Source organism: Anser cygnoides, chromosome 1, assembly GCF_040182565.1.
Source record: "Anser cygnoides isolate HZ-2024a breed goose chromosome 1, Taihu_goose_T2T_genome, whole genome shotgun sequence".
Lineage (NCBI taxonomy): Eukaryota > Metazoa > Chordata > Aves > Anseriformes > Anatidae > Anser > Anser cygnoides.
This window is the reverse complement of record NC_089873.1, coordinates 11,771,981-11,796,444: the sequence shown is the minus strand read 5'-3', so window position 1 is coordinate 11,796,444 and position 24,464 is coordinate 11,771,981. Positions and strand designations below refer to the sequence as shown.

Sequence of the window (24,464 nt, the reverse complement as noted above, 5' to 3'; positions counted from 1 at the left end):
ATCCTTTTTGCTTATCATCTTCTCAAATCCTAACCCTGTACTCTTACCTGTGGTGAATCTGTTTGTGTCCCTGTCTGGCCAGGGGTATAGATGCTCTAAATCTCTCTATAAAATGCTTCCTTAATTGTTTTTGCTTGTGCACTGTTTGCAGGAGTCCATTCTGTGCTGCAGTGCTGAAATATATCACCAAAGTTCCTAATCTGAACAGCACTGTAATTTAATTCAGGATTTGTGGCTTTATTTTCTTTGCATAGACGTTAATGAGAGAATAGGGAGTGCCAACCAGTGCAGGTTTTGAAGCACAAACTAGCCAGATAGCAGCTATCTTGCAGGAGGGTTGGAGGAAGAAATTTTGCTCTTAATGCATTGAAATAAATATGTAAGGTAGTTGGAGGGATATCTTGTCATAATTTAGTTCTTTTCATTGTGTTAATATTGAATTACAGTTGGGGGGGGGAGTCTTGAAAAATAAGAAATAGTATGCAGATGCTTCATTCTTGATAAAGTCTTGTGTTCAAAATCTTACTGATGGCTTAAAAAAGAGCGTGACCTCAATAACCGTGCTTGATGCATTGGGTATGCTTGTCATAAAGACAAACATTACGTTAAGTGGGTATTGAAGTTGTAAATGAAATCTTAAGTCTGTTTGGTAGTCATATGTAAATTATTAGACAATTTTCCTTTATGTAAATTATTAGACAATTTTAAGTCTTTCGTCATTTTTAGTTTATGTACATATGTTAATTCCACCTGAAAGCTGCTTAACTGTAAATGTAACTAGTAAAAGCTTTGTGTTGTTTTGTTATTCCTCTCTAGCATTGTTCTCATGTTTTCTGTCGTGTCTTGAGACCAAAGTTTGCCAGGGCAGGAGTGGTATCTTAGTGCATGTTAGTTCAGTATTTGTTTGATGAAGTCCTATCTGGAGTCTGGCAGCTAACGTTTGGAAAACGCAGATGGTAGATTCCTGTTACTAAATACGTGTTAAAAGAAAACAGAGTGAAGAGTGAGTTTAGGTGTGATCAGCTAAAGTAACTAGCAAGATTTTGAAAGCTGTGTATGGTATCAACTTGAAATAATCTGTTTGTCAACTTCAGAAAACGACATAAGTGATAATGCAAACTTTTGTCAGGGATGGTTGTGAAATAACTGTCTATCCCCTAGCACCTAGGCAGGTCTAGGTGATCTGCGTTCTTTTTACAGAGCAACACTGCTGTTGAAAGTCAGTATTAGACTTGAATGGAAGCAGCCTTGTTGCAGTATGATTAAAGGAAATTTTCTGTCATTGGTTAATAATGAAAATAGGACTCAGCTGTTACATCCTACATCATTTATGGTATCTAGTACTTGCCATGATTAGAAAAGGGATATGAGGGTAACAAATAACACTTCTTATTTTAATGGTTGGGCTTTTGGAAATAGAAACTAATTCTCTTCCTGCTCCCTCTTCAACCCTCGCAATAAAAAAAAAAAAAAAATGCCACAATATTAGAGAATGTAGAGACAGAACTTACAGAGCTATTTGAAACAGAGTAAGTTTTGCATGTAAAGTCAGACCATGGCAGGTGTGAAATGACATTTTAATAGTTCATGACAAGACTGGCTGACGGTTTCCAGTTTCTATCATGTATTGTAATATATTGGCTTTTCCTTCAAGATCTGTGGTTTCTATCAGTTGTAGATCCTTGACATTTTCATCCACAAACAATATTCAAAACCAGAATTGTCATTGAAGTTTCTTTTATGCGGGCATATTGTTGAAGCTACAGTCAGTGAGATCTGATTATCCTACTCTTTGATCTTTAATACTCTTTCGTTTTATGCAATTATTATTGCAATCCACTGAACTCTTATTAGCAATTTTTCTTGTGGATGTACAAGTAATCAGTATTCTGTTCATTTTTTGACAAATGTCCATTTTTAGAATTGTAGCTTTCACAAGACTTATGTCTTAGTTACTTGTTGTTTATATGTATAACTACTTGTTTATACACACAGATAGGTATAAATGTCTTCAAGTCTACCTTGAGTTGACTGAACAGCAAGCTTTTTGTTTCCAGGCTGTGAATATCAGTGTTACTCAATCTATCTGCAAACAATTTCCCTGTTAGCTGTCATAAAATCGTTGACTATTTAAGCCTACAGCAGGCAATCTCTTTAGAATAACCATTAGTTTCTATGTTTATCCTGAAAATGTTATTCCTCACAGCTTATTGTTTGAACAGCAAAGGTGATAGAAACTTTTTTTTCTACAGATTTGCATCAGTATCTATACTTGCTATTCTGTGAGAATAACTTTACATGTTGCATTTTTAATTCTCTTCTTTCTTGAAATTCTTTAAGTTCCCAGCTGCTTTACCTAAACCCCTCTCTTTTCACCTTTCTCCTTTTTCGTCTGTTCTTTCTTTTATTTATTAGACAAACAGTACATGCTGTGGGTAGTAGTTACAGGCCACAAGTATGCTGATTTTGCTGGCCGGCACACCTTGGCAATAGATCACATACAAACTGTAACTACAGTCAAGAAGCTACTCCTATGAAAATATTAATGTGGATATGTTTTTCCTCTACCCAGCTGCTGTCTTCTTTTTCCAGTATCTTACAGATCTAACAGTTTTAGTCTCTTTCCTCAGTCAGAATTGGATAAATTAGACAACTATTCAAATTCTGTTAAAGGAGACTGCTGGATTGATATCCTGTACTCCAGTAGCCTCATTTTCAGAGGCAGTCATTATATGAATGCACAAATTGCTGTTTTTCTTAAAAACAAACCAAAATATGTGACCAAACAAACAAAAAACCCACTTGATTTCTTGACATGGAGTTACCAAGAAAACTTGGTGTATGTAGAATAGTTAAGTTGATGGATATGTGTAACTGATTTATCTGGAAAAGTTTTAAGTATATTTCTCTTTACTAATGAATATTTGTCAATTCCAAACAAATCTTTTGAAGTTTACACGATTAATGTGTATTCTGCAGTCAATATACATCTGCATATCCAAAGGTTCTAATATGTATTGTAACTGTTCTATTCAGTTTGTGGCATATGCTAAGCAAATAAGGTCAACGTTAGACTTCAGCACAACATATGTTACTACTTCCATTTATAGAAGTTCATTTCAAGTGACAAACTGGTCAGAAGTTTTGTCAGCTTATGTGAAATTGAGTGGCCTTGTCTTTTTATGTTGTTGAAAAAAGGTGGGAAGTCATATTCTATGTAGAAAACTAATTGTTTTCTTTCACATTTTTTGTTTGGTTACATTAATGTATAGTGGGTTAAGTAACCTACTCCTTTGCTGAATGTGTAATCCTTAATCCTGAGTGAGAGGAGAAAGTAGTATACCTTTGTTATATTTCTTAATGTTTGTCTCTCCATTTTCTGTTTACACATTAAAGGATGATGCTCGTCAACTCTTTGTGTTAGCTGGAGCAGCAGAAGAAGGATTTATGACTGCAGAGCTTGCTGGCGTTATCAAAAGACTGTGGAAAGACAGTGGAGTACAAGCTTGTTTCAACAGATCTAGAGAATACCAGCTTAATGACTCTGCTGCCTAGTAAGTACTTTGTGACAGACAATACTTCTGTTTTCAAGTAGTAGTTAAAGGAATAAAAAAGAAGTCTAACCTTTGAGTAATTCTGTTCCCATACAAACAGAAATTTAGAAGTACCTAGACAAAGATTTTGTCTGCTTGTGTCAGAATGGTGCACGTAACTTTTGCAAATGGAGAGGAAGAGGTGTGGTATAACTGAATTTAAATCATTTGGAGGATGACTTACCTCCGCTGTTCAGTTTTTTTTTTAATAAATTCTTCTCAAATTTCATAAGAAAGCTGGTCTTTTAATCATATTATTTTGTCCTGAAAATTGCTAACTTCTGGTTACAGTAAAGGGAGAACTTAATATCTTTTCTATCGCTATGCAAAAAGCACTAGTAAGATTTGTATTGTTATGAGAAACTTCACACTTCTTGGTGTGCATCACAATATTAATATTAATTATTAGTGACTGGAGTTTAATATTGTAAAAAATGTGTAATTAGAAATTCCCAATATAAAGTTATATTGGTCATATATTTAGCATTGTTTAAAAATATTTATTAATTCTGGCCAACATACTGGGTTGTCCTTTTCACACCTGTTATCAGTTCTAGAGTAATTAGTTTTTGCTTTATAGTTCAAAGAAAATTGTAGTTCACTAAGAGGTTACAAAAATGAAAGTCTTCTTCTAGTTAATACAAATAAAATTGGTAAATGTGCAACCATGTTTACATCCTGGGATTTCATAATAATTCTTTTTATTGGGGTCAATTGTATATGTTTTCTTCTAGGATGAAAGTGTATCTAAAACTTCAAAAGAAATTAGCAGGAAAATAATCTGTCTCTTGTCTTTTCTGTCTTACCTCAGAGACAGCTGTTCATATAAAAGTCAGGTACAATGTAATGAATAGACCTAGGACTTCTGTGACTCTTTGCAATTATCTGATTACTATTTTAGGAATAACTGAAAACAGTGTTTATTTTTACCTTCAGTTACTTGAATGACTTGGACAGGATAGCACAAACCAGCTACATTCCAACCCAGCAGGATGTTCTCAGGACTAGAGTGAAAACTACAGGAATAGTGGAAACTCACTTTACTTTCAAAGATCTTCACTTTAAGTATGTAAATTTATTATATTGCATGTCTATCTGTCTGTTACGGCTTCTGTAAAGTTCTTGTGGATACACTTTCAGTAATGCAATTTAGCAAATTTTGCATAGCCACAATTTTGATTATTTTTCTTTTAGTTGAAAAACTTCTTCATGCTTGGCTCAATTTTCTGAAGGCAAATGGGAGTCATCTGAAATCCTATCATAACTCATAATAAATATGGAGATATTAAGTAATAAATGCTTTGTTTATATTGGGAGCTTTTTGTAAAGATACTTTCTATGTAAATCAAATCTCATAGTACTCAATATTGTATTGCATTAATATGTAGCTGTTCTATCAGATTTTTCCATTTAAATTCCGTTGTAGAACTGGAGGCTTGTAAACATTTGTTGCTCTTGTTAAAAAAAAAAAAAAAAAAAAAAACAAAAAACTCCATTTTCATGGAGAACTGAATTCAAAACTGAATGGTAGTTTTTTAAGGTAGTACTTTATTTAGTGATGAAAGACCGTGATTTATGTTCCCTGTGATGTGAGGTTTACAAAATAACGTTAATATTCTGAACATTTTATGTCCTGAGACATCCATGATGAAAGCAAAGGATAATATAAATGTAATACTATTGTAACTACTCCTGATTAGCAAGAATGAAGAGAAATCTCAGTAAAAATTGCATTGTATGTACATTTTAGATTGTGTAGGCATAGTTGTCAGAACATCTATACAGTAAATTTGTTCAGCATTGTCATGGAAAATGCTGTTTTTCATGTAATTGCTTAGTAAGTGTTGTAATATTGATGCTTCAGGATCACCAGTACTGTGGAAAATATATTTTGTTTCTTAATTTTAAGTGTTTAAGTGTACACATTTTTTTTTTCCTCCATAAAATAATAGCTCTTAAAGTGTTCTGAGGAATCCTTTTTTTCTTATTTTTAAGTTCTTAAGGAGTAATCTTGGAAATGTTTTTGACAATGCATTATTTTTGGAACATTTTAAATGGGCAATAAGAATGAGGATTATCACCTGCATAATAGTATACCTAAGCAGAAGAGCTTGTTAGAGGTTATAATATTTCCAACAGATTTTGATAAGAAAGACAAGCCTTTTTTTCTTTTAATGTTTTCTTCTCTACTTTATATACTTTTTAATAGAAATCTAGTGACTCAGAACAATTTAAGATTTCTAAAAATGACAAGTTGCACCTGAAGGGGTTCAATTAATCTTATGTAGTACACTAAATCAGTTGGTTTTCTATGTTTGTACCCCATACCTCCTCTTACAACCTGGGGAAAATAGGAAAGTGAGATGATCAAAGATGCATTCAGTTTTAATAAAAGTGAGACTTTCCAGGTATATATCTTATCTTTTTTTGGTAACCACTCACCCTACCTTAAAGTATTAGTAAATAAGAAGTCTTCTGCAAGGTTGGGGCTTGGAGGGAGAAAACAAACAACTTGTATAACCTTAACAAACTCAAAAATCACAATAAATAACTGGTATCCTTTTGATCTATGTCACATTTTTCACGTTTTGTATGGGTACTGGAATCATATTCTCAGATTAAATAACCTGAAAGAAGCAGAACATGTCAAATTTGGCAACACTAGTTACAAAAAAACAATGTACTAATGAAATACCTTGCACAAGCCCTTAAATTTGCACAGTTGCTGATAAACCCTTTAGAAAGCTACCTATATAGCTAAATAACATAGATTAGTAGGGTGATGACTGGAGAAGCATCTTTAGTGCTTTACATTTAGTTCAGTGAATTAATTTGTTTTAATATGGCATAGCCACTTTGCAATCTCACTGGAAATGTTTACTTTCTTTAAGTAAATGAAATGGAAAGTCAATAAAGCATTTCTTTAATGTCGACATTCTTTAGATAAGGGAGGTAGATTTAGCTGTTACAAACTTTCTTTCAGCACTGCCTTGTGTTTCTTGTAGTTCATTGCAGACAAATTTATCTTGAATAAACAATACATGATTCTTTTGAGTAGCTGAACCATTGACTGCAGTATGAGTTCCTAGTACCTGAGGCAAAGAATGGGCTTGCACACAACACTCACATTAGGAGGAGAAATCTGTAAAGCATTTGAGCTTCTCATTCTTTAAAACTTTTAAATTTGTCTGCAGATTAGGCAGATGCTGTCAGTGTTTGTGTGCTGGGACTGTGACCTAACAATCTGTATATACAGACTTCTAATGGAGTAGATGCACGGCTTAGGAGCTTTGAGACCACTCTGTTTGGAATGGCTAATTATTTGGAAAGATACTGCAACCTTATCTTTTTTTGAAGAATTTTGTGTGCCAAATAATTCTTCTGTGCCTGTCTTTCTCTGTACTGACATAATATGTAGAAGAACCCTCACGACAAAAGCCGAACCATCAGGCTCTTACTGCTTTCTGTTGAGATGTTCACTGTCAAACTGGTGCCAAAACTTCACCTAGCACTAAGTTTTAGCATATAAAAAAATCAAAGATGAGTGCAAAAAGGTGTTTTGTGTAAAGAACTGGACATTTCAGTGCGCTGTTAGAAAGACAACCCCAAAAACAGACATCATTGGTAAAATAATGCCACTGGTGAAGAGTCTATTCTGAACTGAAACAAAGATTTCTGGCTAAAATCAGCATCTTACGCTGATTTTGCCCATATATTATATGGGCATATAATATATTATGCCCATATAAACTGAAAATTACACTTCTTTTATCTTCTGGAAGTCTTCAGTCTTATGCATTTTCCCTCACTTCCCAGAATCCATGCTGGCAGTGTAGTCTGCACGAGTCAAAATGATGGTTGGCATAAGGACCATGAAATACCATAAGAGCACCAAACACTCATATCACAGATGTGATGCTTCTTGTGCAGATCTATTCCTTTTTACATATTTTTGCAGTACTTTGAAAGAGTTTTTGTTAATATGGTTCTTTATTCATGTGCAATTTTGTGCAATGTTTCCTTACACATCTCAGTTACCATCTTAGTAATAATGTTTTTACATTGAGTGGTGCCTTAAGATATGCTTAATCCAGTTGAGATACATGCAGTTTGATATTACAGTACTGCCATTGGTATAAAGCTTTTATTTTATCATGTTCCTTAAAAGCTAGTATCCACAGAAAAGATACGAGGAACCATTTTCTTAATTTCTTAGTTACTTTCTTACTCATATTCTGTTATGTTCTGTGAACAATGAGATATGTTGTTGTTCAAGCCTACATGCCATGCTGTCTACCAAAAGACCTCAGTGTGGTAGCCTTATTACTGATAATCCGGAATGATTCAGGCCATGCTGGAATATCTTTACAAGAATTATAATTATGCATCTTAACAGTTGTTACTTTGGATTTCTTTCCCTGATCATGTGGCATTCTATAACCAAATAAGGCTTTCATAGACTCATTAAGGTTGGAAAAGCCCTCCGAGATCATCTGGTCCAACTGTCCCCCCTACCACCACTGTCACCCACTAAGCCATGTCCCTAGACGCCACATCCAACTTTTCCTTGAACACCCCCAGGGACGGTGACTCCACCACCTCCCTGGGTAACCCGTCCCAGTGCCTGACTGCTCTTTCTGAGCAGAAATGTCTCCTCATTTCCAACCTGAACCTCCCTTGGAGTAACTTGAGGCCATTGCCTCTCATCCTATCGCTAGTTACTTGTGAGAAGAGGTCCCCACACCTTTCTTTCAGATGCTAGCCATTTTACTACTTAGAGAAAACTGGATGGAGTTGTAGGAAACAGTCTGTCCCGTTCTTCCCCTTCTGTCTTTCCCCTCCCACATGAACATTTTTATACCTACTGAATTCTCTGCTTCTTCATGATAACTTAGACGGAAGTTAAAATTACTTGAAAAAAATCAACTGAAGACATTAAAATTCAGGCCTCTCGTAAAAGTAATAATTGCATTTCCTTGTAACTAGGAGGAAAAATTCAATTTTTGCATAATAGAGTATTTGCTAAGCAAGCTAGAGAAGTCACACGGTGACCTTTTCACATTGTTTTGAAGCTGGAAGTAATCGCAAGAATTTGAAACAAGACTTCTCATTCTGTGACAGGAAAGAGACAGGTGATAAAGTCTGTATTCTGTCTTACCTGAGAAGATTCAGCTATATACATTTGTTTCAGGACAGCACTGTTATCCTCTTTTTGATGAAGTTATTTATTTATTTATTGGTTTAGTTCGTTATGTCTGGCTTGAAAAATACTTGAAGTACATAATGATATGAAAAGTTCAGTGTAGCTCAGAACAGTTAGGAAATGGCCATTAAAGTATGTAGATAGCAGAGAAAAGCAAATTGTTTTATACAGTGGTAATTTGTTGATCATCTGCTGCTAACTTCTGGAGTATATGGTCTTTTTCTTTTACTCTATTTCAGTAAAGCTGAGAATTCAAAAAAAAAAAAAAACCACCTTTATAGCTCAGTTTTTCCACCTAACTGCATTTCCAAAAAGTGTCTTTATTAGAGGGAAAATTATCATTATTCCTTATTATTTGATGCCTATTTTGTCTTTTAAGAAGAGCATTTTAAAAACTGTTGTCTCTCTTAAAAAAATTTAAAAAAATTAAAATTCTCTTTAAATCAGAGAGGTCTTTAAATCAGAGGTCAGCTGAAAAAATCAAGTTGAAATTTATTTTATTAGAGATGAGTTGAAAATCATCAATTTTTAGAGTTTCTAGGTTAAATCTGAAAAAATGAGAAATATATTTTATATTTAGATTTGGATTCAGAATACTGAGATAACAAAAATAAAGTGTTATTTGTGTCTAACTTTCTTAGTGTAGCATTTTTCTCCTGATCACTGAAACAGACAGCTCTGCTCTTGGATGTAAAGAATTTTATATTCTTGACCTTTTATTACTTAAGACTTTTCATTCATTTGGGAGAAAGTTTGAAAAACTTTCATATAGTTTGCACTTAGTTAAGTTAACATTGTGTATTTTTATTTTATAGATTACAATTAACTTCATTAATAAAATTATTTGTAATTGTACAAATTATTTATAAATAAGCAGTTTTATATACCTTTCAAGTCACTTTCTCATGTCTTGTGAAATGTATAGTAAAACTTTTTAAGTTTTTTTTTTAAGGTTGTTTTATGCTGACATGTTAAATTGAAATAAATGTTGCAGATTTTATGCAGTTTTTCAAAATTCTTTGATCAAGCTTGCACAGCTGATGATTTCAGAGGTTATCACTTAACATTCAGAAAGCTGGAAATTCCAAAGTTCATTTCCTGCTTTGTACTTCTGTTTTACAGAATGTTTGATGTTGGAGGCCAAAGATCAGAGCGGAAGAAGTGGATTCATTGTTTTGAGGGTGTTACGGCAATTATTTTTTGTGTGGCATTAAGTGATTATGACTTGGTTTTGGCTGAAGATGAGGAAATGGCAAGTACCTTGGTGTTGAAGAAAAGAATAGTTGTTACATAGAAACTGGATAAGTTTGAAAGGAAAGATCAATATCTCTTACAGTAGTACTCCTTTATAATATATAGACTTTGTGTGAAAGGTTTCAGAGAAATGGTGATAGAGTGTGTGCTTTCAAGTTTCAAAAATACTTCCTCATATTCTCAGGCGTACTTTGAGACAAGTGTTCTTTTCAGTTGCATTTTTTCGTATTCCAAAGGATGCAGAAATTAATGAGGATGTCAATAATACATATCCTAGTCTTTTTAAAGATGCTAGCAATATATTATAAGAAGTGGCTTTATCTGTTTCTTCTTTACTACGTTTTATTTCACTTCCTCAGCCTTCATGTTTTTCTTCTTCCTAAATGTTTTACTGAATTCTCTTTCCTTAGTTATAGAAATCTTTCTTTTTCCTTTTCCTATGCTTTCTCTTCTTTCAAGATGTGACTCCTCCCACATCAATATGCACAGAGTGTATGCTTTTTATTATCTGGGTAGTTGAAAGTGATGCTAGTCTGTTGTGTGTAAATCATTAACAGACTCCTCGTGTTCTGTAGCTTCTTGCAAAACACTGTTGGGGGAAGAAAGAAAAGGGAAAAAAAAAAGGAAAAAAAAAACCACCTTCAAGTCAAATGTTGTCAAAATAGGTCATATCTGCTATTCTGCAACTTAAATGGCTGGAAGCATTGCCAAATTAGTTAGGTGTTGGATAATTTTTCTACAGAGTTATTTTATTTATTTTTTTAAACCCACCAACCTGCTCTTTTAATTCTCTGCTTCTTTGGAACTACTCCTTTCCTTATGCTGGAATCTTGACTACATGCAGAATTTAATTTTCAATTTTCAAAAGATCTAATAAGTGTAAGGCAAATTCAGGTTACTTGGAAACCTTTCTATAATATCCTTACTGCAAAATGTCAAAACACGCTAAAAATTCCTATCATATTAGAAAAAACTTAAGCCTGGAAATGAGAAAAGAAAAATCAAAAAGTAGTTGCTTAAACCCTACTACAGAATCACAGAATCATTTATGTTGGAAAAAACCTTCAAAATCGTTAGGTACATGAAAGTGTTCTGTGGCCTTTCTGTGTTTCTCTTGGTAAAATATCGTTCTGCATGCTGGAAATTTAGTTTTACAACTTACCTAGTTAATCTGTGGCTAACAAAAGATACGTATCCTGATTTTACTACTGAAGTCTGATAAAATACAGTAAGATTTTTTTTTTGTTTGTTTGTGTTTTGTTTTCCAAATTACAGAATCGGATGCATGAAAGCATGAAGTTGTTTGACAGTATCTGCAACAATAAATGGTTCACAGACACTTCTATTATTCTCTTCCTGAACAAGAAAGATCTTTTTGAAGAAAAAATCAAGAGGAGTCCTCTCACTATTTGCTACCCTGAATATGCAGGTATTGGGAATGGGCAGATGTCAAGTAATTTCCTTATTTTTGATGCACAAATTAGGAGGAATTTAATAACTCTAGGTGTCCAAATTATTTCAGTAAAATACAGTTTAGGTTGTTATAATGTTTTTTATGAATCACAAATAAAATAGTGTTGAAGTCAGATTAATCTTTTCAACCAGATGAAATAATGCTGGTCCACTGATAGCATTTACGTTACTGCTGCAGTGCTTGTCAACCTAATCTGTTTAGCCCATTCTTTATTCTGTTGTCCTCCTATCTTTTGTACTTTTTTTTCACCGAGCAGAAATCCCTGAGCATACATGAGAGTTTATTTGAAGGGAGAGTATGTGTACATATTAGAAGTAGTTGGCTTATTCAGGAAATACATAGCAAAAGATTATTTAATGAGTCTTAGACTATTTATGTATCATTTTCATTGTAACTTTAGACTGATTGTACTGAAAATATTAAATTAGAGTCAAAAAAAAAAAAGGCTTAGGAGAAATATATATACTATTTGTTTGTAACTTAATGGACCTTGGGTAGAAATAAACAAACCTGTTAAAAACATAAAAAGTGAAAGTGAAGGAAGCAAAATATCCTAGTCTAGGGAACAGTGTTAATTCAGTAATGATTTGTTCCATCTACCACTGCAGTAAATGCTCTTCCTGCAGTCCCTAGCCTATAATTGTTAAAAATGTATCCAAAGGGTTTCCTACACATTTTGTTGTAAAGCAGGGACTGTGAAATTACTTAAATCAGCATACTCCTTTTTAGGTTTAAGTAGCTGTTTATTTAAGTTACTATTTGGAAATAACTTCCATCAAAGATATAATATACATCTTGTTCTTCCTGTTTGAAACCTGAGTAATTTTTTCCTTCTAGGATCAAACACTTACGAAGAAGCAGCTGCTTACATTCAATGTCAGTTTGAAGATCTTAACAAGAGAAAAGACACGAAGGAAATCTACACTCACTTCACATGTGCCACAGATACAAAAAATGTGCAGTTTGTTTTCGATGCTGTAACTGATGTCATTATTAAAAATAACCTTAAAGACTGTGGCCTATTCTAGGAACAGAGAAGAGATTGTTAATTGGTAAATTATATGCCTGAAAAAAGGACTTAGGCATTTGGAACATGCCCATGTTGTGTGAAACTTGCATAGATATACTTAATTCTCTATTTTATTTTAGGTTTGAAGAACGACTTCGCACAATTCTAATCTGATTGGTTTCAAGTTGAAAGAAATACAAAATATGTTGTGCTGAATGATAGATCAGTACTGTACTTGCCTGTTTTAACAGCTTTATTTATGTTTGTCTTGTAAATTTAAGTAATTAGGTAACACTGAGATGTCTTTTGACTGTATGTAAACTTGTAGTAATGTATTTGTATAAACGTTGAACGGAATATTTTAGTAACTTGGTGTCCTCTAAAATTTCCATGGTTTATGAAGATACTGTTAGAGGAGACAGACACTTTTTGCCTTTGGATTATTTAAACATCTTGTAAAATTAAATTTTCTTTTCATCTTGAGGGTGCATGCTGCCTTATTACTTTTGTTGGTAATACTGTATATGGCGTTAGCTTTTTTGATATTTAAACAGCCTCATACACCTGCTCACATTTAAAGAAACGTAACCAATAAAACTTGTTTTTTTTGCCTTAAGTTTTGAAAAAATGTTTTTATAAATTTAGGGTAAATAAAAAAAATATTTTTAAAACTTAAATCCACAGCTTATGAAATCTGGGTTTGCAGTCTTTGCAGCACAAATGTGGCAACACTGAGAAATTGAATTTAAGGTTCAGCTATTATTGAAGCTCATGGAAATGCAAAAAGGAAGTTGTTAATAATACACTTGTAGAAATAAAAAAAAAAAAGAAACTGTGGTTTTTACTCACTGGAGTGAATGGTCTATAAATAATGCCATTAACAAAGGCAGGACTTCAGAGTAATATGATTTTTTTTTTATTATTCTTAAGAATTAAAATTGTGTTCTCCTTTAACTCTTTGCTATCTTCTGGTAATAAAACTAAAACTATTTTGATAATTTAATAACCACAGAAATAGTAAGTTCTCCAACTAGACATGGCACAATGTTTTCATGAATTAAAGCAATTTCCTGTTGCATATAAAAAAGAATCTTCATCATGTTGAGTAAGGTGATTCAGTTACTTTGCAGATACTGATTTTTTTTAAATTTAGTGATATTTAAAGTCTCATATTCTCTTTAAATAATAAGTTAAAGATTATGATTTTCTTCTGGTTGGGCTTTCATTATGTGACTTGCAATCTTAGGTATTTGTCATTCATTGCCTTATGGTTAGTGCCAAAATTGATTTTTATTACCTATTTTAAAAGGAATAAGCTTCTATTTGTAAATAAGTTCATGGATGGTTGTCTCAAATGTATGTCATCTAGGAAATACAAACATACCAAACTTGGAAGTATGATTTTCTATACTTGTTTAGAATATTCCAGGCAGCTACAGTACACTGTAAGTTCTTTTAGGATAAGTCTTTGAATCTGTTGCTATTTTTCTATATTATCTTAGCTTATATGTTCTTAGAAATGTTCAACCAAAATATTCTACTCATTGTTCTGTTATTTAATTTTTAATTGTGCATATGTTTCATTTAGGCCTCAGCTTAAGTAAAACTGCACTTCTTATTCTTTGATGTTTCCTTTCTTAGGTACAGAATTATTACGTGTGTTTCAAATGAAAGGTTAGAAAGGAATTTCTAATTTATTACTGGAGGTTGTTAAATATATTCATACACTGAGATCTTTTACCAGTTATGGTAAACAGTCTGTATATCCTGGGCTGCTTTTAATTGTGCTTTACAGTTCTGGATATGTAACTGATTTTAAATCTCATTGAACTACTTTGTGGAAATTGTATTTACACCTACGTTCAAGTTGGTTTTTGTACTTGATGTAAACAAAAATTGGGATTAATCAAATTGCATAAATAAATCTAAATTTTGTGCCTTGCTTGAAAGAAATGTTCTTCCTTAAAGATGCTGATAGAAATATTTCTGCATCCATCCTATAGAGATAACTAGGTAGTAAAAATTCGAAGATACAAAGTCAAAGGTTTTTGCAAGAAACAGAAAAACAATAATGAGCATAAAATTGTCATTTCAGATTAGTTCCTAAATATTTTTCCACTACTACTGTTCCTAACAGCTTCAATTTGAGAATTTTGGGAATTTCATAATTGGTATTTTCTGCAATATTTATGTCTTAACACAGAACAAAATTCTGAAATACTTTTGTTTTTGAGTCCAGGAGGATGAGCTTGTCTTTTCTGACTTGCTGAGTTGACAGCTGGTATGTTTCCTTATGGATGCTCTCTCTGTAGTGGTTCTTTGTCTAGGTTTATAAAATGCCTATACAAAAATTGTTCATATTCAAATATTAAAGGCCAAGTATATAATTGATCACATCCATTAAGAACTTTCCAAAATTAGGTTGTTGATAGAAACTAATTTGTTAAATTTAATTTGAGAACTCCTGTATGTTAATAGTGATATGATAAAAAGTATATATATATATATATTTTGCTGACATATTCTAATAATTATGTGTACTGAAAACAAATACTTTCTGTTCTGAATTTGTCTAGCTTCGTCTTTCAGCCCAACGGATCTTAATAATAACTAAGCAGACTGTTGATAGAAATCCTTTCTCCTTTTTAGGTTGTAATTAGATGATAATGAAATAATGCCAACACGAATATTTCTTACTTTTGACTGATCGTATGAACTTGCCTGAGCTTCATAGATTTTAACTATATACTTTTTTTTTTTTGATGTTGGTACATGCTGCAGTGGACTTGTCTTAACTACCTTGGGCAAAACTGTTTGAGGATCGTGGATAACAGAGTTGATCATTCTTTGTCCTAAGATGAAAGCTGTTTATCATCTTAACCTGCCACTCCAGGAAGAGCTATAAGAGGACTTACACGCAATGGTGGGAGCTACATGCTTAGTTTTCACTGCAGTTATAATGGGGCTTCACTCTATCTCTGTTCTGTCAGCGAGCTCCTTCTCAGTCTGAGAGTCCGAAAGAAAGAAAGAAAGGAGTAAATCTTGCTGGTCTGAGGACAGTCTTGAGCCTCACCAGTCTGAGCCTCTGTTCTCTTCCAGTTCTTCACTGCTTGCATTTTTTCTACAAAAAAAGTATCCAGGCAAACTGCTTTTTTCTAGCATTAAACAAGGAAGCTCCTTCTACTATCAGGGTATTCCTTCAGACTATTTTAAGTTATTCACAATTTAGTATGTATAGGGAATTATAGCCTGATGGAGGCTTCTCCAACCACCAGGGTCTTGTGAACTTATTGTCCATGGTTGAAATCTCTAACTAAAACACAGCCATCATTAAACATTGTTATTTTTAAGAAGGTCAGTTTTGAGGAAATGGGGTTTGGAACATTTGGTATGTGACTTTACGATGCTACCTATTGAATTTGATAGAAGATTGTTTTGTCTATGAAGTAGTTACTACATTCAATGACAGAGTCCAGGATCATAGTGTGGGAACAGAGTAGTGTTTGCTGGATTTCAGCTCCTGTTTTGATGTACGCAATTAGCAGCTTCATTACTTAAATTCTACGTGAAACCTTAGAGGGGAGGAAAGAAATCAATCTGTAGCATGCTGAGCAGCATGATAGCAAGTATGCATTTAGAATTGGGAAGAATGAAAATAAGTTTCTGTTTCAAATCAAGCAAAAAGGAAACCCTACCAAGACACTAGGTATCCTACGGCGTGGATGTCTCTTGAAGTTGTTATACCTCGTATTAATAACTATTAGCCTGTGGGTCAAAGAGTAATGCCAGGATTGCAAACTTCAGTTCTTTGACTATTTCACTTTGAAAAAAGTAGCAGGTGCAACAAAAGGCTGTAAGGAGCTTGTGCTTGAATAGTTCATAGCTTGTGAGAGATTGCACTCACGAGGAAGATGAGACTGGCAAAACAGGAACTGGAAATTTGAGGGGAACACATCATGTACATGTGAGTATCTTAATTACCAGTCATTATCTATACCAGAGGGTACCTGTAGTTTTTGAAAAAAAAAAAAAAATAAAAATGCTGGTATTGTGGGCTCTGAAAAACAGGAATCTTAAAATTCAAGTTGCATAAGTGCAAGAAAACCATTTCCAGCTCTGATTCTAGAGTTCTTGCAAAGAAGCTGCTTTGACAGTAGTTTTTGTTGTTTTGACAGAACAAAAAATAGGTGGAACAAAAGATGGTTAAGACCAAATATGCTGTCAGCGGAAGTCATCGCAGCCCCACAGAACTTCCTGTTCCCAGCTCTCTTCTTTATCCTCCCACCTCCTCTGTCTCTCTCTCCATAGATAGAGAATTTTGGGAAGAGGTGTTGCCAGTGTGCTTTCCTGCTCATGGTTGGGCTGTCCTGCATGTGGACGTCTTACAAATGGCTCGTTTGAGTCCTGTGGAATGTGCTGATATTTAATTCTGCTTACAGACATCATGCAAATGTCTGCATTGGTAATGTAGGAATATGCGGGCTGATTTAGTAAGTGTACTTAAAACTGCACGTGTGTATTTTGGAAAGGATGAAGAAAAGTAGCAAATCAGGAACCCGAGCAGGTGTAGTTTAGTTTCGAGTCTGATCGGAATGACACAGGGCACATCTTAAACACCTTTTACAGATAAGTGTCCTCATTTCTGCAAGAATCAGAAGGCACTGTGAGACTCTAATGTACAAATAGCTGAGTGGGGTAGACATTTCAAATCATACCAAGTTATGTTCAGAAGGGCTAGGCCATGTGTTAGAGTATAGTAGCAGTTGCCTAAACTGAAACAAATAATCCATTAGCTTTGCACATACACTTAAAGGTGTAATTATTTAACTCGAACGGTAATGTCTTATTATGAAAAAATATTTTGAAGTGTAGTTACAAGTTTAGACTACTCCTGTTTCAACATACTGGTTCTTTTGAAATGGGATGAAGAAAACAAAAGCCAAAGCTATTCTAAAATCACTATGAAACTAAGTTATACTTGTTTTGCATGCCGGATTTGTGGGGGGGGGGGGGGGGGCGGGGGGTTAAAACAAAGGTGCAATTATTCCCATTTTGATTACATAGATCACGAACTTGAAATTATTTACCTTTGGTCAAAAGCATTATTAATAAAACCAAGATAATTTTCCATGAAGAATAGTATTAAATTTTACTTGATGTAAATTGGCAAAGGTTAAATTTCTATGTATTTGTGTATTTATTAAGAAGAAATTGAGGTTCAACAGTGCATAATATAGAATATAAAATGGAACACCAACAACCAGAAAAAGTGTATACAAATTATATTCAGTGACTCTATTGTAGCAAGTGTATTTGAACTTGTGTTTAAGATGTGATTATTTGTCCTATGTTTAGTATCTTAAGATATTTGGAGGTCAACAGGAGTAGTTCATCACATCCAACTTCTAGTGATCTTTCCAGTCTTTTTAGTCCTTAACAAAAATATTGTTTTAATCCTTCATAATTATAGAAATGTTACTAAAAAAAAAAAAGTCTAATTTATCAGATACTGCTCATGGAAATGTGAGTACATTTTGTTAAATTCTGAAGTTGTTGCTTGTAGATACTGCCAGTATCTTTCCTAGCCAAGTTACATTGCTTCAGCTTAAATATCATTAATTTGCCTTGTTTTTCTACTTATAACTTAATTCCTTATGAAATTGTCAGTCCTTCTGAGTCCTTCTGAGTCTGTTTAAGGAAGGGATGGGAGAAAGTCATAAACTATATCATCTACCGAGACTAAAAACATTTTCAAGATGTTTGTAGTCAGTGAGGCATATGAGATTGATGTTCTGGGAAAGCTTTAAAGAAAATACTCTGTGATGAAGTTGACAGCTGTGTCCAATATTTGAAAGAAAGCAGCTCTTGGAGAGTGATGTGGCATGAAGTCTTCTGTATGTGCTTGCATCTGTTTTTGTTGTGTGGAGCTCCAAGTGGGAGGAGGCACACCGAGGTATGTACAGTCGCTCAGCTGCATACCTGTTTCCCAGATGAGGCTGCGAGATGCATGTGTATTTAAAGCCCAGAAGGCCTGATCTTATAAATATCGAGGAAAATGGCTGTGCTCCTTTCCACACTGTCATCTAAGGTTCGTTCAGGGTATTTTTGAGCCTGAAAACTTTTGAGCTGCGTGCTACATCTAAGGGACGTGTCACTGGTGGCAATTATACTCGTTTAGGGCTTCGCTCCAGCCTGCCAAAACTTCATAAGCAGGAATAAAAAGCAACCCAGCAAAAAGCCATACAGAGGAGGTCCCCAGATTCTGCTGAGGAGGTGGGAAGAGAAAGAGAATGTTCCCATAGGAGAGAACAGAGGTTGCGGGGGGTAGCTGCTACTCGGATATCTCTTAATATTGTATTTGAATGCTCTCAGACTTAGTACAATTTTACAAGAAGAGGTGATGGCACCAGGGGAAAGTTGTTGGTGTATTGTACACTGAATCTTGAAACGTTGTCATACCCAGATTCTTCACCCTAGAAGATCTGTTTTCCTCTAGTTAAAAGCCATGTCAGAAAGAATAAAATGATAATATAACTGCAGTGTGATAGTCTTAAATGAGTTTTTCTTCACAACCAGAATTTTCAGTGGTGTAGAATTTCAAAGCTGATCTAAGAGATGAATCCCAAGGCTGTTAAATGAGTTTTATAGTGTTTTAAATATTAAAATGTGGAGATAGGGACAAGCTATTGCTTTTAACTTCATTTTCCCCCCAGTAAATCTGAGAAAGGAAGATTAATGGAGCATTCGAAGTGCTCGGTGTGAGCCTCTTTGCAACCAGTGCTGAAATACAATGCTTCCACGGGCTGTAATGGAGGCAGAATGAAGAATTTTAGTCTTCCATGGAATTGCAATGAACAGATAGTGCTTCCTGGTAGGTCTGGTGTTTCTATCTGTTACAGTTGACATCTTTGATGAAGAGAATAGACATAAAAATGGCCATGGCCCCATTTGAAAAAAAAAAAAAAAATACCAGAGTGCAAGTGTTAAGGTCCTTTGAGGCCAAACTGTGATAATGCTGTAGAAGGTTTGTGTGCATAAACTGACTTTCAGTGAAGCTGTAAAAGGAGTTGCTGTTTAATCACTTTCAGAAGGACTTTAGGAAACAATGAGCAGTTGTTGACAATGTTTGTCTCACTTTAATGTTCAGCATCTCGAGTTAAAATAGTTTCCCAGATCTCAGAACCGTAGAATGGTTGAAGTTGGAAGAGGCCTCTGGAGGTCACCTGTACCAATGCCCCTGCTCAAGTGGGACACCCTGAGCCAATTGCCCAGGACCACGTCCAGGTGTCTTCTGAAGATCTCCAAGGAGGAGACTCCACAGTCTCTGCGGGCAACTTGTGCCAGTGCTCAGTCACCCACACAGCACAGAAATGCTTTCTGATGTTCAAATGGAACCTCCTGTGCTCCATTTTGTGTCCATTGCTTCTTGTCCTGTCAGTGGGCACCACTGAAAAGAGACCAGCTCTGTCCTCTTTGACACCCCTTCCTTCAGGTATTTATACACACTAATAATATCACCCCAAACTGAACAGTCCCACCTCTCTCAGCCTTTTCTTATAGGAGAGTTGCTCCAGTCCCTTCATTATCTTCGTGGCCCTGTGTTGGCATCTGTGGTCACCTATCAGCTGGCATGTGGTAATGAGTATGTGCCATTAGCCTGTGGCAATTGCAAGGTAGTTTGGCATATTTAAAACACAGTGAAACTTGTACATCTAAGAAGAAACAAAGGAATGATCAAAAAGGAAATAATTTGTAAGATTAAAGTTATGAAGATTAGGTGACAAAGGTTTGCATGCTTCCAATAACAATTATGTGCATGATTGTGTTATGCCTGCATTTCAAAAACTCATTTATGAAGTAGATTTATGCTGGATTTTTGGTGATAGCACTATACACAGAATTGAGGAGATGATGGCAGTAATAGTGTTACCTGTAATCCTGCTGCAAGGTCATTCAGCTGGCAACTGGGGTACCAAAGTTCAAACACAATCTGATTTCTGAGGTGACTGAATTAGAGAAGTGCCTTCATGTCTGGGCTAGTAAATACTCTGAATATAGTTCTCTTATTTCTTACTCTGAAATAGTTCTCTTATTTCCACAGGGGTTAGAATCTGTATGTATCATTTACCAATCCTAATCATGCTTTCTTTCACAACAATTTTTGTACCAAGTAGAATAACGTTGATTCTCTCTGATCTCAGAGAGTTAGACATTTGCTCAGATTCTTGCTCTGAATCAAAGCAGACGTCAAATTTACTTGCCGATGTCTTGAACAATTGTCCTAGCCAGCTGTGTTATGTTGCATAACATTACAGCTGTCCTCTCTCTTCACCTTTAAATGGTAACAAAATCATCCTTTTATACTTTTTTTTTTTTCCCAGATGCCATCTTATTTACAACAGCTTACAACATCTAATTCAGTTTGAAATTAATTTATGAACTATTTTTGGAACTACCAGCAAGCAGGAAAAAGTTACATACAGAGCTTGCTTGAAGACTAATCTAGTTCTCGTTTGTTGAGCTGCATGGATTCAGCCTATGAGACTTTCTTTACAACATATGTTTTTTAGTCCTTCAATAATTCTTGCAATTCTTTCCTGTATCAGTTTCCAATTCTCCTTGAGTATCTTGAATTGCAAGGCTATTTATAAGTGAAAAGAGTTTAAAAGTGGAAAGCATTTTCTTTTGAATTTTCCTTTTTGTAAGATGAATGGGAGAAGAATACAAAATGAGTGTTTTACCAAAAAATACCAGTTTGAATCATCTCAACAAGGCTTCAAAATTTTCCATTCCCAAAGCTTAAATATTACTGCAGAGGACTGTAGATTGCTAAACAATTTTCTATACTTTTTTTTTTTTGAAAACAGAAAAACATATTACCATAGGCCAAAATACCCCAAACCCTGTCTACCCCATGCTATGAGACCAAGGAAAGATAGATAAGAATCAGAATACAGCATTCATTTTAGAAGAATTCATTCATATCAAGGAAAGACCATCAAGACCAGGAGTTAATCTAGATAGCAGAACGCTACATTTGTGCAGAGGCATGCTGCTTCCCCACAAGTCTCTTGCCTGATCTGATTTTGACTGAAGATCCTCACTAATGCATTACTTTGCCCAACTGCCAACCATTTGTACTGGGATTCAGCTCCAGAGGCATGAGTTTCTACTACTTGGTTCAAAAGGTAATTCCTAGGAAGCTGGTTTCTTTTGGCTTTAATTCTCATAGCTCCTCAGAACACTTTCCTAGGTGGGCAGTGGCCCTGGAGGAGTAAGCTGGACTTTTACTGCAGATCTTTCTTAGGGACAGTATTCTGCAGGGAAAATACTGTAGTTAGTGACTATACAGGCTTCTGTGCTTGAAACACAGCAAACAGGTTTCTAGCACTTCATTATACCAAAATAAGGTATGTTGTTAGCCATTGTATCAGCCCAGCTCTTCACTTGTATTCTCAGTAGGTCTCCGGTGATGCATCATTCTGCCCCTCTGCACTGAATTCTTTGAAAGAGATACAGAGCTATGGTGAGAAGCTAACAACCTGCCATCATTTACCTTCCTACATCCATTAGTCTTTTTAAATCTGATTTTATTTCCGCTGTCAGGCAGCATGGAGGGCATGCCACGGAGCCACATAATCATGCAACTGCATAATCAACATGCAAGTTGAGTCATAAAGATTCATTTGGTTTTCAGGTATGAATAATGGAGCAGTAAAAGCCAGATGACTGAACTCAGTGCTTTTGTGGGGCATTTGAATGGTTTGCTTAATGGATCGTTGCTTTAGATCTCAGCTAGCAGTGGCTGGCTGCTGCTTACTAGAGGATCTTCAGCTCAATAGGGAGATAGTTAATTTTGTGGCCTTGGTATTTTGAAATGCTTTGGGGAAAAAAAAAAAAAAAAAAAAAGAAAAAAAATTCCTATGTTGCAAAGTGTTTTATCATAATTCTACCTCTCTTCCAGATTTGTGATCTTCTGTGATATATGGTAAATGCCCCAAATATCCATCCTTCCCCAAGTATGTCCTCATGGCCCTATTCTAGGTTAAAACATTTCATGGGTCAAATTTACAAGAGTTCTCCCCACCCCACCTCCCCTTTTTTTTCTTCCAAATTCTTCTTTGTTGTTGATCTGTTTTCTGTGTCACTGTATACATGATACATGTCAACAATATTGGGAAGAATAAAGCACGGATACTAAACAATCTTGGTGATACAATGATTATTTTGCACCACAATGATTAAATGTTTTCTCCAGAGTTTAGAAATGTTATTCATGTTTTCTTTTTCTGTTTTGGGACTCTACTTAAGGATTTGGGGGCTTTTTCAGATTATTTTTAAATGCAGGCTGCCTGAAATCCCTCTGTAGCCTATCTTGGGCTATTAGCTCATGAAACACAGACTTTGGTAAAAGCTGAGTAGATTAATGAAACTGTGAACAAGTGTACATTTTCTACTTGTTTAAGAGTTTTTTTTCCCCTCTAGTTATTTATGTACTGTGACAATAAATGCACTTGCCAAGTAATACATTTGATTTAGTGTTTTGTTGTTGTTGTTTTTATTATTAATAAAAGAGGTAGGTAACAGGAAAGGCAGTGAATGGATCTTGGGGAAGAGGAAGCAGCTGGGGATGCCAGTGGCTGTGGGATTTGTTGTAGCTGAAAAATAAGATTTTAACGTCTCTGTTGTGAACGCTATTTTTAATGTTCTGGAGAGGAAGCAGATGGAAAGAGACTGACGGTTCTATGCAACATGGAGAGATAAAGAATGAACCCTTTTAAAGCAATATGTAATCCTTACTAGTAAATCTCTCTTCTGTAATGGTCTCACTGTGATGATCATATGGACATAAGGGCAGCCTCTGGCTGTCCTCCGTGCAACTCCTGAGCTCCTTGCTGCATGTATGATCAAAGAAAATTTTGGCATGTGTTTTTGAGTACTTGCTAAGGTGCATTTTTAAGTGTTTTGTGCACAACTATCAACTCTATCACGTGGTTTCACAGTCCTGGCACTTGTAAAAGTGCAGTTCTCAGTCACCATTGCCCTGCTGATGGAGAAAGGCACCTCTCAATTCTCTGCTGATGGTTTAATGGTGGTAGTCTGATCCAAGGCAGTGGATTGTGAAATATAAAACCAAGCTGATTTGAAAGGATTTAGAGGACTGCCAAAATCAGACTGCTTATAAATCTTTTAGCTTAAAGCAAGCAAACTCATCCTGAATTGGAGTTGCCTCATTTCCTAAACCGATTACTTGCTCTAACCAAGAACATAAAATCTTTTTGGCTTTGTTTCCATAGATGATTATTTGAGGTGAACTATCTGGAATAGCATTTCATAGAGACAAGATATGGGTAAGATCCAGATCCACAGCTAATTACGATGTGTGAGAAGTCGTTCCACAGTGAGAATCACAGCTGGGGTAGCTGGGAGCACGTGCAGTTCTTTTGGCGACATCATGATTTCCCACTCAAATAGAACTTTCCTGCAGTAAATGAGCCTGAGGGATTAGCCTGGTCTGGATCGGGATATGAATCCTCTTTAAAAAAAAACACACACGAGCATCAGAGCATTCATCACACTTCATCCCTCAGCATTGCAATTTGGTGTCTTGTGTCTAGGGTATTTTCTGGAAGAACAAAATGAAAGTTCTTCTCTGCTAATGGAAATGACATAGGGTGATTATTCTATAACTGAAAACAAAGACTGAAACAGGTTTCAATGGAATCTCTCAAAGACCATTTTCTGGCATATCCAATTCATTATAATAAACGTCTTGCTTCAAGTTGCTTGTAAAGTCTGTGGCAGAACAAGTGAATATGAGATAATCTTTCAGCCTTACTCTTCAGGATGTCTTCAAAATTGCACTATTATTCCTCAGTCATTTCTAATGTCTGTTTCTCTGACCTGTAATATAGACAATGTATTTATTGC

The 24,464-nt window shown here is 35.0% G+C and overlaps 1 protein-coding gene across 3 annotated transcripts in view; it reads left to right on the top strand.

The window, feature by feature from the left end:
• Positions 1 to 14,486, top strand: part of GNAI1 (G protein subunit alpha i1) — a 37,545-nt gene extending 23,059 nt beyond the window's left edge. For all 3 annotated transcript variants that reach the window (XM_048068551.2, XM_013180439.3, XM_066984369.1), the window contains exons 4-8: positions 3,397 to 3,554; positions 4,530 to 4,658; positions 9,919 to 10,048; positions 11,326 to 11,479; positions 12,362 to 14,486. In XM_048068551.2, coding sequence (XP_047924508.1) covers positions 3,397 to 3,554; positions 4,530 to 4,658; positions 9,919 to 10,048; positions 11,326 to 11,479; positions 12,362 to 12,552 — 762 coding nt within the window. In that variant the 3' untranslated portion in view covers positions 12,553 to 14,486. The remainder of the gene's footprint in view (positions 1 to 3,396; positions 3,555 to 4,529; positions 4,659 to 9,918; positions 10,049 to 11,325; positions 11,480 to 12,361) is intronic.
• The last annotated feature ends 9,978 nt before the right edge of the window (positions 14,487 to 24,464 follow it).